Genomic DNA, 14,236 nt, shown 5'->3' with positions numbered 1-14,236 from the left:
ACTAAACTTGCAACTTTTCTGTAAATTTAAAATTATTCCAAAATGAAAAGTTTATAGGAAAGGAGGGGAGACGGAGGGAGAGGAGGTAGAGGGAGATTTCAGATACAGAAACATAATTCAGTGTGTGGATATTCATTGATCTGGGTTCAAAGTCCCAGCTGTACAAGACACTTTTGAGAACATTGAAGAAATTAAATTTGGATTGTATGTTATTAATTTTAAGGACTCATACTTAATCCTGTTAGGTTAAGGTTATGTTAAAAATTTCCTTAAGAGATACTTACTAAAGTGTTTGGGTAACATGTCATGTTGGCCTTAATTTAAAATATTTTTCTCTACTTTTGAAATATGCTGTTGGGAAGTCTTTCAACAGGAAAAAAAAAGTAACTATATTCCCATCAATATCAAGCAGTTACAATGCTCTAAGTTTGAGGAGGCGCTACAGAGCGAGAGAAGATTCAGCCAGCGAGTGTGAGGGCTGGGAAACACCCCTCATCTTACAGCTGAGGGTCTGGGCGCAGGTGTCAGGCCTCGCACTAGGCAGCAGCGGGTGGGGCACAGCCTGGCCGTTATTCTGCTCTTCAGGCTTTGGAGAAGCTCATTCTTTGTTTAAATTTTGGCGTTTCCAAAGTTCACCCAACAACAGAAAGCTGCCTGAAGACGTCCTGGATGCTGTGCTCAAGGAAAACATTTCCGACCACCCAGCTTCAGGCTGCGGCCACCCCCGCCTCTGCTTCCTCCTTCTGGCGTGTGGGAGGCACCTGGGAAGTGTCCTCACCTGGCCCGAGTAGGCAGTTTGGCCCGAAAACAATTAATTCACCCAGATGAGCTGCAGCCGGCCTCCCTGGAGGGCTGTTCCTCATGCCCACCCCCCCACCACCGCACCTTGTTCTCTATACAGGGGGAGCTCCCTGGCGTGACTCTCTAACTGGGGGTCAGGAAGTGAGGCCACCTACAGAGGGGCTGGGAGGAGGCTGAGGGGAGCTGCATGGGAGAGCTTTGCTGATCCCCCCACTGCGTCCCTGGGTCCTGCCCTCCTCCGTAACCTCAGGAGATGCCTGTTGAGGCTTTTTCAGATGTTCTGTCTCCTGTTTTGTGTAGCGTGGAGGAAAAATCACACTTGTGGACAGCAGGCACTGCACAGGGCTCAGCCCTGCGCCCGGAGGGAGGGGCTGCAGTTCTTCCTCGCCTCTCAGCCGTTTCCCTCTGGGATCTTGTTTCAGAAAGGAGCCCCTTTCCTGGAAGGGAGGGTGGGAGGGAAAGCCTGGCCAAATGAGCATGTTTAAGATAAGGCAGACAGGGTTATGGGGAGAAGGAGAGAGGAGGAGAGAGATGGATTGATTGAGAACTTCTTAAGGAAGTGAGGGAACAAGGTCATGCTCACTCAGCTTTGTATTTTCAACAGTGCGTGAGACCAGACCTCAAGAAGCAGGGCTAAGGAATGAATGGGTTCCCCACACCTTGGGTGAAATGATCAGAGGAGTAGCAGAACAGAGCAAGGAAGCCGGTGCGACAGAGAAACGAAGGGATCAATGCCACAAAATAAAGAGAACACAAGGGTCGGCTCATTCCAGATCCCCCACCAGGAAGCCCCTATCAGGAGGGGAGGGGGAGCTCCTTGGAACTGAACTTGGATGCAGCCCAGTTCAGCTAGAGAACATGTCTGAGGAACACCAGACCTCGTCTCCTTCCGGAAGTGGGATCCAACACCTGGCCAGACAAATCGGTGCTGAACGAAAGTGCACTGGGGGCTGATTTTAAATTTCTTCTTTATTTAAAAAAAAAAAAAAAAAAGCATTTTTCTGGGTTTTTAAAACTTCTCCAATACATTAAAACTTTTTTCCCGCCACATAGCACTTCTTTCTTGCCTTTTCTGTCTCTGCTCCTGGTGTGGTCTGCCTCCTGTGAGACCCAGACAAAGAAACCTTTTCAACGGTTGAGATCTGAGATCTAGGAGCTGGAGGAGCTGCAGGCTTGAAGGAAGGTGGTTACTGGTCAAAAGGAGAAGTTCATTTGCACAAAAATATAAACGAGGGGGGGGGATGAGACCAGCACATATGCGTATGGATTGATCTACAATCCATATAAAAAAATAGACCCAAATTGTCATTTTACATTTGTAATATTATACAAAATAATATATATTTTTAAACAATACATACCCACCTACACACACGTGCACACACACATACACACAAGGTGCTAGTGACCCCTCTGTGCTTCTGCTTGCAGGGACAAGGGTGTCAGTAGGCAAAGATGACGTGGTAGGTGACCTGGTGGCCATTGTCCCAGGCATAGAGCAGGCGGTCCTTGGGGTTGTAGTCTATCTGGGTCGTGTAGGAATACTCATTCTCAAACAGCAGCCGGGGGACGATCTGCGTGTTGGTGTGGGTGTCGAAGGCATAGGAGATGTTAGCATTCCGCTGGTTGTAGCTGTCCACGGCGTATAGCACCCCGCAGATGACGAAGCAGTTGCCGTAGAAGTTCCTCCGGAGCCCCGTGCGCCACGTGGTCTCCTTCTGCGTGCTCAGGTCCACCGCATTGAGCTTGCTCAGGACAATGACCTCCTGGCTGAAGCCCTCGTCGTCCAGGGCCGGGTAGATGAGCCATAGGCCATTCTCGTCCACAGCAAAGTCCACATCTGAGTGGCCCTGCCATCGCCAGGGGGTGGCCTCCTCATAGGCCACGTCATGCAGCATGGCCCAGGCAGCCACGTAGCGCTGCTTCAGGTCATACTTGATGATGTTGCGGGTGAAGGCGCGGTTGTAGTAGAAGGCGCCATCATACACCACATGGCCTGTGCCGATCCAGCTGTATGGGAGCTTGTAGGAATTGCTCCAGCGACCTGCGGGTGGGGAGAAAACAAGAGGCTTCGGGGTGGCGTGGCAGAGGGTGGGCGGCCCGTGTGGTTAGGTGAGTGATGATCAACGAGGGGTCTGGAAACCCGGGTTTGCGTCTTGGCTCTGCCTCTTTCTAGTGTTCTGTTGCACATCATTTAACCTGTCCACACCTCAGCGTCCTCATCTGTCATAGGGAAGTGACAACTCCCACCTGCCTGTTTCAAGGGTCCAGGGAGCTAATATACATGAATGTGGTTCATACATTGTCAAGGGTTATGGAAAAGGGAGGATGCTTCACCACCCTCTTCTGGACTGGAGGTTGTCCCGTGTCCCAGGAGCTGGGGAGGAGGGGCAGCACTGAGAGGCAGAGAATGTGAGGGAGTGGAGAAGGGGGACCGCTTTCCAAGGGGAACCACTAGCCATCAGAAGAAGGTGCCACCCTTCTCATCTGCCATTACCACCAAAGAGGGTCAGCTGTGATAAAAACAGAGGACATGGGGAAGGGAAGGAGCCACCTGGGTTGGATCCATATCACGCACCTTGTTTGAAGTTCTCCAGGTTCCGGAATTCTACCAGGGTATTGCCGTAGTAATAGTTGGTTACATAAATCCGCTCATCCTTGGCCAGGGGGTCCTTCATCCAGGCCCCTTCATTCCGCCCATATGTGTTCTGGGTGGTCGGCCCCGTGATTGTGGAGAGAGTGTCCTTGCACCTTCCTGGTGGAGAAGAGGTGGTTGAGGTGTTGGGCTGATCTAGTGATGTCTCACCCCCTAAACGTTTGCTGCCTCTTCATCTGGAGTCTGGACTCCTTGGCAGGCTTTAACAGCCGTGTATAACCTGACCTCACACATTTTTCACGCACCATCTCCTGCTACTCCCCTGATCCACCCCACACTCGACCCTACACCTGAGGCTCCACCATGCCCATCTTTCGCCACTTTTACGCCACCATGCTTTGCTCCTGTTGTTCTGACTTCTCAATCCTATCCCTCAAAGACCTAAGATCCAGATTCCTTGTATGACACCATACCCTCCTCTGGAGAACTATTCTCTTCTATACCATTCAGTTCTCAGGGTACCATGAATGCTGCTCTCTTACACAGCATGTCTTCCTGCATCTCCACAATGCTTGTGCTTCTTTCTCCTCCCTCCATGCCTGCCCCCAACTGGAGTGTAGGCACCGAGGGATGAGGGAATGTGGCTTTTCCTCACTGCATTCTCGGTGCTCAGAACACAGTGTCTGGCATGCTGCAGGCACCCAGATGTCTGATCCCTGCGTGAACACACAGCATGAGAAGTGTGGCCAGAGGAGAGGACTCTGCTGGGCATAACCAGGAACTCTGAGCTCTGCCAGCTGCTGAGCTGCCCCAGGCTGTGGGACCAACCCTAACTGAGCAATGGCTATTCATGTCCCTGAGGCCCACCTGCTGTCTGAGAAGGCTATCCCCAAGCCCATGCCCCTGTCACTACTGAGAGCAGGATGCCAGGCCCCCCTGCTGGGGAACTGGGGGGCAAGATATCAAGATCTTGAATAAGGAGCTGACTCTGGCTGTGGACGCCTCCTTCAGAGATTGAGTCAGCCGCAATGGGATGGGACTCAGCAATATCCTTCTGAGTGGCTCTGGGATGACCTGGTGCTCAGGAGAGGCCCTAAAAAGCCAGTGGAACTATACTGGGTTCTAGGTCAAGTTGAAAGCCTGCAATGCTTGTCTGTGTTATTATTATTGAACATAGCCTTGAGTGATAGTGAAGTCACCCATGACTACTACAGGAGTGTGCTCCTTCTGTCCCTCGCGCTTGTGGATTATGGAAGAGGTAGGAAGACAGCAGCGGGAGGGGCAGTGAGAGAGCTGCGTGAATCCTGCCCTCACAGCTTCCTGAGCCCTGCTGGCAGCTGGGGCCAGCAGAACCCTGCTCTACCTGCCGCCAAGGCTGACGGCACAGGTGGGTTATAAGAATAATCGCTCCTTGACACTCACCTGGGACAAAAGTAACAAAGGTCCTACAGTTTGGATTCCAGAGTTCTCTAAATTCTAGGCCACCCTCATTTCCAAACTGTTCCAACCCGTTCTGTCTATTCTGCTCCCCTCCAGGGGGTGAGAGGATGGTGTCCAAGCCCTGCAGCTGACAGGACAGGGGCAGGCAGCTGGGCCCTTGGCCCTGGGTCTGGGGCAGGCGGGGGCTCAAGTGGGATGAACATTGTTTTGCAGGCAGGCCCCATAGCTGGGTGCATTTGGCAGGGCTTAGGCAGCTCAGTGTGGGGTTTCTTAGGTCCTGGTCTGATGGAAAGGGGAGAGATTCGGTCTCCATAAGACAAACAAAAGAACCTCCCTGCCAATGCCTCATTCCCCAAGAGCTGAGCTCATCTGTTCAAGACAATAAAATACAGGACTCTGACTGAGCCCTGGCAACAGAGATCTGATGGAAAAGCTCTCATTCCCTGGAGCTAAGCAGGGCCCTGGCTGCCAGTTAAGATGCTACACTCCTTCGGCACTGAGGTGAGCCCCTAGCATGCCACCACCGGGCAGTCCTCTGCCCTGGCAAAACCCAGAAAGGACAGCAATTCCCTGTCCAGAGGCACCCCTGGCTTATGCCCCCAAACCCCACAGATGGCCATGAGGTGAGGTGTTTTCTGTCCAGGGGTTGCCATGGCCACACCACCTCTCTGACCAAACACAGAAATTGTAGATGGACTCTTGAAAGTCAGGACTCATCTGTGGGGCTCCAGCAGCCCCGAAAATCCTTGCAGGGTCCCGCCTCACCCCGAGGCTCTGCAGTGGCAGGGCTCTAATGCAGGGCTATAGATGTGCCCCAGGCTAGGGCCAGAGGCCTGGCTCTGGTATTGGCCTGGCCACCAACTCCAAAGTCTGTGTGGCCACTATCATATCAAAAAGTTTTAATCTCTTCAGCAGTAAAATGAGGGTAATGCACGTCCTGCCTGCTTCACCAGAGTGCGCGGAGAGTCCCCTCTGATGATGATGTGGCAGACTGAGTAATGGCCCCTACAGAGATCCAGGTCCGAATCCCTGGAGCCTGCGAATGGGACAAAAGGAAACGAAGGGGACTTTGCAAATGTGATTACATAAAAAAAAATCCTGAGATGGGGAGACTCTACTGGACTATCTGGGTGGTCCTATTTAATAAATGCGGTCACAAATATCCTCATAACACAGAGGCAAAGGGAAATTTGACTATAGGAGAGGAGGAAGCAATGTGATGAAAAAAGCAAAGAATAAAGCGATGTGGCCATAAGCCAAAGAATGCTGGCAGCCACGAGAGGCTGGAAAAGGCAAGAAACGGATTCTCCCCTTGAGCCTCTGGAAAGAATCAGCCCTTCTGACACCTTGATTTTAGCCCTGCAAGACTTGTTTTGAATTTCTGGCCTCCAGAACTGTTAAGAGAGTAAATTTTTGTTTTTAGCCAGTAAGCTTGTGGCAATTTGGAGGCTTAAGAAATGGATACAGATGGAGTCAGCTTCTTGGCTTAGGGCATCCTTATTTCTGTAGGAAGAGGGGAGTCTCCACTTGCAGCTTCATAGTCCTGGTACTAGGCCCTCAGGCTGTATTTTCACACACCCTCAGAGGGAGCAAACACTGCTGCCCTGCAGGGCGGACAAGCCTAGGCAGGAATGGCAGGACAGATGCAGATGATTTCAGAGCATTTGAAGACAGAATCGAGGGAAGAGGGCAGTAAACCATGAGACCCAGACACATCACTGTGCTCTGAGAATCTGGGGCAGCTCGGATGCTCCCACACTTGGCAGCAAACCATCAGCCTTGGAGAGAAGGCACCGCATGTTGATTCCTCTTCAAGGGGGATGACAGAAAGATGGGAGAAAGTTCAAAGGCACTGCAGAGAGGAGAGTGCAGTCTGCATCTCATCTTAGGTTTCCCCAGAGCAGGGCTGCCAAGGATGCCGATGATGCTGACATTTACTATGCGGTTTCCACATATTCCGTCATTTAACTAATAGTCCTGGGAGGCAGCTGGCCCTGTTTCAAAGGTTGCCAGGGTCTGAAAAGAAGGGGCCCTTCCCCTCAGCATATAAACCTCCTCGAATCTCAGCATTCTAAAAGAAATAAAACAGCAAGCAAGAGCTTTCCTGGCCCTCCCCAGCTCTCAGCTCTGGTGCTCACTTGGCGAGCCTCCCCAGCAGGGTCCTCAGGACATCTGCTCCCTTGGTCACCCTCATTGGCAATGCCCACATGCCCCTCAGCCCCTCAACCCCTCTGCTGCCAAAAATGCTCCTGCACTGCCCCTTGGGTTGCTCTCCAGTCCTCTTGGTCTAGTCAAGCCTCTCTTTTGCTCAGAAACTGAGGTAGCCACCCCCCACCGGCACCCACCCACCTACCTGAGAAGGTGTCTCCTCCCTCCCTTGGCTTCCACCACCACTCTCTCCTGGTTCTGCCTGCTTGCCTGGTCAGGCCTTCTCCAGCTCTTTGACTAGTGCTTCCTCTTCTGCCCGCTTTCAAATGTCACTCTCTGGAGTTCCACCTTCAGCCTCCTCTCTCCTCATTGCTCCTGCAGACTCAGCTCCTGCTGACAACTCAGCCCAGGTTCTGATTCTGAGCATCCTGAATCCATCCAACTACCTATGAGGCGCTTTCCTTCTGGGTGTCCTCCTGGCTCCTCAAACTTAAAGGATTGAAAATGCAAATCATTTGCTTCAGTTCACAGGCTGCTCCTCCTGTATTTACTGTCCCGAAAAAGCCACGACACACCATCCACCAACCGAGCCAGAAACCTAGGTCATCCCTGACATCCCCCTTCCCTCCACCCACACCCCCATCAGCACTGAGTAAACACCTTGACCCTCATCCTCCACCTCTGTGATGTAGCTCAGACCTCACCACCTCTTGCCTGGATCACCCCAATTGTGCCAGTTGATCTCTCTGGCTCATCTCTGCCCACTTCTAACTTAACCTGCCCAGTATTCCCTTTGCTGCTTTTCCAAGAGTCACATTTTCTTAAATCTTTAATGACTCACCATCTCCAGCCGCCACATGCAGCTCAGAATCCCATCCTAGCACACAGCCCCTCCCCTTCTTACTACTTATCATCTGCCTTCATTCAGAGGGCTCAAACTCAGATGCCTACAGGGGCCAGGCAGGAACTGAAATGATGATTCAGGCTGATTGTGAGACAAAAGGCGGCAGAAGACACTGGTGAACTGGAAGAGCTGACCCGAAGGCATTCAGATCCAAGAACATAAAAACACATTGTGGGACAAATTTGGCCCTCAGGCTGCCAGCTTGAGATCTCTAGCCCATACCTAGCTGCTTGTATTCACCATGGGTGCCATGCCCAGGGCTGCTTTATGGGCATATGACCTGTGTAATCACACAGGACCCTTGCTCAGAAGGGCTGCCCTTCATTTAATGATCTGCTGTTACCATCTTGAACATCTTAATATTTTCACCCTTGAACTTGTATTTATGTGAAGTTTAACAATGCAGCCTGTGTGGGTGAGCAGAAGAGAATGCAAGATGTGTGTGGCCACCTTCCTTGTCCCCCGCTTGCATATAGGGTTTGCTATGCCCAATGAGCACGGGATTGCAGGTAGACCCACTGTGCACCTGAGTTCAGTGAGACTCAAAGTGAGCACAAGGTAGGTCCATTACCACAAAGGCCACATTTTCCATTTGAACCAGATCATGCTCCGAAAGCAGAAGGAAAGCAGTGGCATACTAAGAACACAAATAGTCAAGGAACCCTATCATATTCTTTCTTGTGTTACTTCCCTGTATTAGACAATAACCTATGCTAAAAACGATACAGAAGAGGGAAGAATAGGGCAACTTATAATTCCTTTTCTTTTCAGTCCTTCCTCACTCAGTAAGCTGAAGGTAGGGAGTGTTGTTAAAACGTTCGCATGTCAAGGAAAACAAAAACAGATGAGTCGCAGTGTTTCCACTATTCTGGTAAGAACAAAATACATATGTATGTAGGAGCTACAAAATACGAAATGAGTCATTTTGGTGGATTCTGCATAAAAGTTGAAAGTTCTTATATTTGCATTTAAAACTGACATTGCGCAATATAAAGATGAATGGTATAATTCATGCTAGTAATTTATATCTTTAAGACAGGCATACCTCAAAGATATTGCAGATTTGGTTCCAGACCACCGTAATAAAGCAAATATCACAATAAAGTGAGTCGTGCGTCTTTTTTGGCTTCCCAGTGAGTATAAAAGTTATGTTTACATAATACTACAGTCTATTAAGGGTGCAATAGCATGATGTCTAAAAAATGTACATGCCTTAACTTAAAAATACTTTATTGTAGCCGGGCGCGGTGGCTCAAGCCTGTAATCCCAGCACTTTGGGAGGCCGAGGCGGGTGGATCACGAGGTCAAGAGATCGAGACCATCCTGGTCAACATGGTGAAACCCCGTCTCTACTAAAAATACAAAAAATTAGCTGGGCATGGCGGTGCGTGCCTGTAATCCCAGCTACTCAGGAGGCTGAGGCAGGAGAATTGCCTGAACCCAGGAGGCGGAGGTTGCGGTGAGCCGAGATTATGCCATTGCACTCCAGCCTGGGTAACAAGAGCGAAACTCCGTCTCAAAAAAAAAAAAAAAATACTTTATTGCTAAAAAATACTAATGATTATCTAAGCCTTCAGTGGGTCGTCATCTTTTTGCTGGTGGAGGGTCTGCCTTGATGTTGGTGGCTGCTGACTGACCAGACAGGTGGATGCTCAAGGCTAGGGGCCTATGGCAATTTTCTAAAATAAGACAACAATAAAGTTTGCTGCATCAGTTGACTCTTCCGTTCATGAAAGATTTCTCTGCAGTGTGTGATGCTGTTTGATAGCATTTTACCCAAAGTCGAACTTCTTTCAGATTTGGACTCAAACCTCTCAAACCCTGCCACTGCTTTATCAACTAAGTTTGTGTAATATTGCAAATCCTTTGTTGTCATTTCAACAACGATCATGGTGTCTTCACCAGGAGTAGTTTCCATCTCAAGAAACCACTTTCTTTATTCATCCATAAAAAGTAACTGCCCAGCTGGGTATGGTTGTTCATGCCTGTAATCCCAGCACTTTGGGAGGCTGAGGCGGGTAGATCATGAGGTCAAGAGATCGAGACAATCCTGGCCGACATGGTGAGACCCCATCTCTACTGAAAATACAAAAATTAGCTGGGTGTGGTGGCATGTGCCTGTAATCCCAGCTACTCGGGAAGCTGAGGAAGAAGAATCACTTGAACCCGGGAGGAGGAAGTTGCAGTGAGTGGAGGTCGCACCACTGCACTCCAGTCTGATGACAGAGTAAGATTCTGTCTCAGAAAAAACAAAACAAAACAAAAACAAAAATAAAGAAGTAACTCTTCATCCATTCAAGTTTGATCATAGGATTGCAGCAATTCAGTCCCATCTTCAGGCTCTACTTCTAACTGTAGTTCTCTTGCTATTTCCACCACATCTGCAGTGACTTCCCACACTGAATCCCTCAAGTTCATCCATGAGAGTTAGAATCAACTTATTCCAAACTCCTGTTAAAGTTGATATTTTGACCTCCTCCCATGAATCATGAATGTTTTTAATGATAAATCCTTTACAAAGATTTTCCATTCACTTTGCCCAGATCCATCAGAGGAATCATTATCTATGGCACCTATAGCCTTACAAAGTGTAAGAGCTTCAACTCTTAAATAGTAAGAGTTGAAAGTCAAAAGGATTCCTTAATCCATGGGCTTCAGAATGCAGGCTGTGTTGGCAGGCATGATAGCATTCATTTCCTTGCACATCTCTATGAGAGCTTTTGGGTTACTAGGTGCACTGGCAAAGAGCAGTCATGTTTTAAAAATAATCTTTTGGCTGGGTGCAGTGGCTCACGCCTGTCATCCCAGCACTTTGGGAGGCTGAGGTGGGTGGATCACTTGAGGTCGGGAGTTTGAGACCAGCCTGGCCAACATGGTGAAACTCTGTCTCTACAAAAAATTAGCTGGGCGTGGTGGCATGCGCCTGTAATCCCAGCTACTCAGGAGGCTGAGGCAGGAGAATCACTTGAACCCAAGAGGCAAAGGTTGCAGTGAGCTGAGATTACACCACTGCACTCTAGCCTGGGCAACAGAGCAGGACTCAGTCTCAAAAAAATAAAATAAATAAAATAGTAATCTCTTTTTCTGAGCAGTAGGTCTCAACAAAGGGCTTAAATTATTCAGTAAACTTCGCTGTAAAAAGATGTGCTATCATCCAAGCTTCGTTGTTTCATTTATAGAGCACAGGGAGAGTAGATTTAGCATAATTCTTAAGGGCCCTAAGATTTTTAGAATGGTAAATGAGCACTGGCTTTGATTTAAAGTCACCAGCTACATTAGCCCCTAACAGAAGAGCTCAGCTTGTCTTTTGAAGCTTTGAAGCCAGGCATTGACCTCTCTTTTTTAACTATGAAAGTCCTAGATGGTGTATCTTCTTCCAATAAATGGCTGTTTTGCCTACACTGAAAATCTGCTGTTTAGTGTAGCCACCTTCATCAATGATCTTCACCAGATCTTCTAGATAACTTGCTACAGCTTCTACATTAGCACTTGCTGCTTCACCTTGCATTTTTACATTACGGAGATGACTTCTTTTCCTAAACCTCATGAACCAGCCTCTGTTAGCTTCAAACTTTTTTCTGCAGCTTCCTCACCTCTCTCAGCCATCACAGAATTTAAGAGAGGTAGGGCCTTGCTCTGGATTAGGCTTTCTCTTAAGGGAATGTCGTGGTTGGACTGACTTTCTATCCAGATCACTAAAACGTTCATATCAGCAATAAGGCTGTTTTATTTGCTTATCATTCATGTGTTTACTGGAGTAGCACTTTTAATTTCCTTCAAGAACTTTTCCTTTGCATTCACAACTTGGTTAACTGTTCTGCACAAAAGAGGCCTTGCTTTTGGCCTATTTTGGCTTTTGACATGCCATCACCACTCAGCTCTGTCATTTCTAGCTTTTGATTTAAAGTGCGAAGTGTGGGATTCTTCCATTCACCTAAACACCTAGAGGCTATTGCAGGGTTATTCACTGGCCTAATTTCAATATTATGTGTCACAGAATAGGGAGGTCCAAGGAGCGGGAGACAGACATGGGAACCGCCAGTTGGGGGAGCAATCAGAACACACACATTTACAGATTAAGTTCACTGCCGTATATAACTGTGGTTGGTGACACCCCAAAACAATGACAACAGTATTATCAAAGATCACTGATCACAGATCATCATAACATACAAAGAAGAAGTTTGGGATATTGCAAGAATTACCAGAATGTGACACAGAGACACAAAGTGAGCACATGGGGTTGGAAAATGGTGCTGGTGGACTTGCTTGACACAGGGTTCCCACAAACCTTCAGTCTGTGAAAAATACACTCTCATCTCCGAAGTACAACGCAAAGCGCAATAAGATGGGGGCATGTCTGGATTTCTTTACTTACAAAAGCATGGAAAAGCAAATAAAGAACACCATAAGCAGAGAGACAGAGAGAGAGGCACATACACACCATGAATGGAAGAAGAAGAGCTTTATATTTACTGCTGGCATGGCACTTTCCCCTGCCTTTTGAGCAGGGCCCCACGTTGTCATTTTGCATTGGCCCTGGTGCCCTTGTTTGCTCTGCTTCTTCTCACTGCCATGCCACTTTCCTCCTTTCCCTAATTTCCCCTCATGCTACAAGACAGCTAGGCCAGCATCTCTTTCCCGAAGAGGGTCCTGGGCTGCCTCAGTCTCCCTCTGTGACCATTGCGGCCTGTGCCCTCCAGTGCTCACCACCCTGCACTGAAGTCAGTGTCTGTGCCAGTCTCACATACAAGCTGCGCAGCTCCAGGGCAGGGCCCCTACCGTTTCTGTCTTTGCATCCCTGGCTCCCACAGCACTCACATGTCCTGAGTGCTCAGCACTTATTACTGGACCGAATCTGAACATTGTTTCCATGTTAGAGCCCTCTCTCTTTTAGCATCAAGTCCCGACTTCTCATTCCCTTCCTCATCAGGCCCCAGCTCCCTACCTGGAATTCCATCATTTCCCTCATGCATCCCCAACTGTGCCGGCGCACCTGGGCTGCCTTCCATTCCCTGCCCACCTGGCTCATGCTCTTGGCTCTGCCTGGAGAGTTCTTCTTTGCCCTCTGAGCCTGGTGAGCTGGGAAACACCCTCGGAGAGGAGCCCCATGGCAGAAGCAATGCGACGCCCCTGGACCACATGCATCTGTTGCTGGCCACACTTCCCACGTGCTCAGCCACTTCAATCACTGCTGCCTCCCTGCACCTTTGGGAAAGTGACCACTTCTTGCTCACTTTGGATCTTTGCAGTCAAGCATGCTGTAGTGCTGGATGAATTATTAATACTAGTCGACTCTTTATCCTCATCAAGAGGCTTAGACTTCAGTCCTTTACCACCTGCAAGGATATATTTTATCCATTTTATATTCTTACTTCTAGGACCAGAGGCCCCTGTGTTATACGATGATGGGATTCCCAGTGGTCTGAGGGAGCTGGGTTAGGAGCACCAACAAAGAGACTGAGACCAGTGGAGCTGGGGCCAAGGAGCTGGGGCCGGAGGAGCTGTTTGGGCTCTGCAGAGGCTCTGGAAGCTGCCCCAGCCCACGTCAGCATCGCCTTCCTTTGGCTCCCCAGACCAGCCTCCCTGACACGAGGCAGGCAGGACTGGCCATCACGCCCCATGGTCAGCACAGCTGGCCAAGCCCTGGGGGTGGTTACAGTCATCTGCTTTGTGGGGGAGATGGAGACATTCTTCATAGTTCATGATATTTCCTAGTTTCAAATAGAAGCCAGGCTCTCTCTGGTATTGTCATAAACTGACTATCCTCTTTGTCTGCAACTCCAAACCAACCCCTTCTACAAAATGCATCAGGAATTGTAGTTGCTGAAGTCTGGGAATCTGCAGAGCCTTGGTTACGCGGCAGTTTTATTTCTCTGCAGTAGCCGGGGCTATTCCCAAAGCCAGGGCTGCCTGGAGCAGGAGTGCCTTCTCAGATGGTACCAATCCTACCCAAGCCCCGGCTCCAATAACTGACAACGTTTTTCCTCCCTCTGTCCTACAGCTACATTATGGCCAAATACTTTGTTTGCACAGCCAAAAATACATTCTAATTTACTTGTTTTGGATTTTTTTTGAAAATGTTATAACTCTCCTGAGGATAACAGTAGACATTTTAGGACATCACAAAATCAGGATTGGAAACCATGGGATAAAATCTTTCTTTTAAAAGTAGCCCTGTTTACAACCACATCTTAAATAGCTCAAAAATCAAAATTGCCGGATTCATCAAACAGCAAACAAGCTTTCCCAGGTAGCAAATCAGTGGCCCATGTCTATTTCAGCCAAAGGCTTTTTATTTAACTGATGGCAGGGAGATATCAGCCCATCACAGTCTTCCTTGGCCA

The 14,236-nt window shown here is 48.8% G+C and overlaps 1 protein-coding gene across 2 annotated transcripts in view; it reads right to left on the bottom strand.

Moving 5' to 3' along the window:
- Positions 1-1,752: 1,752 nt before the first annotated feature.
- The window catches only part of OLFML2B (olfactomedin like 2B), a 41,691-nt gene continuing 29,207 nt past the window's right edge, over positions 1,753-14,236 (bottom strand). For both annotated transcript variants that reach the window (XM_032291578.1, XM_032291579.1), the window contains exons 7-8: positions 3,380-3,556; positions 1,753-2,845 (exon numbers count right to left, since the gene is read on the bottom strand). In XM_032291578.1, coding sequence (XP_032147469.1) covers positions 2,244-2,845; positions 3,380-3,556 — 779 coding nt within the window. In that variant the 3' untranslated portion in view covers positions 1,753-2,243. The remainder of the gene's footprint in view (positions 2,846-3,379; positions 3,557-14,236) is intronic.

Source organism: Sapajus apella, unplaced genomic scaffold, assembly GCF_009761245.1.
Source record: "Sapajus apella isolate SASKATOON/1434 unplaced genomic scaffold, GSC_monkey_1.0 scaffold25, whole genome shotgun sequence".
Classification (NCBI taxonomy): domain Eukaryota; kingdom Metazoa; phylum Chordata; class Mammalia; order Primates; family Cebidae; genus Sapajus; species Sapajus apella.
Note: the sequence above shows the minus strand (reverse complement) of the source record. Positions and strands in the feature narration are given on the sequence as shown.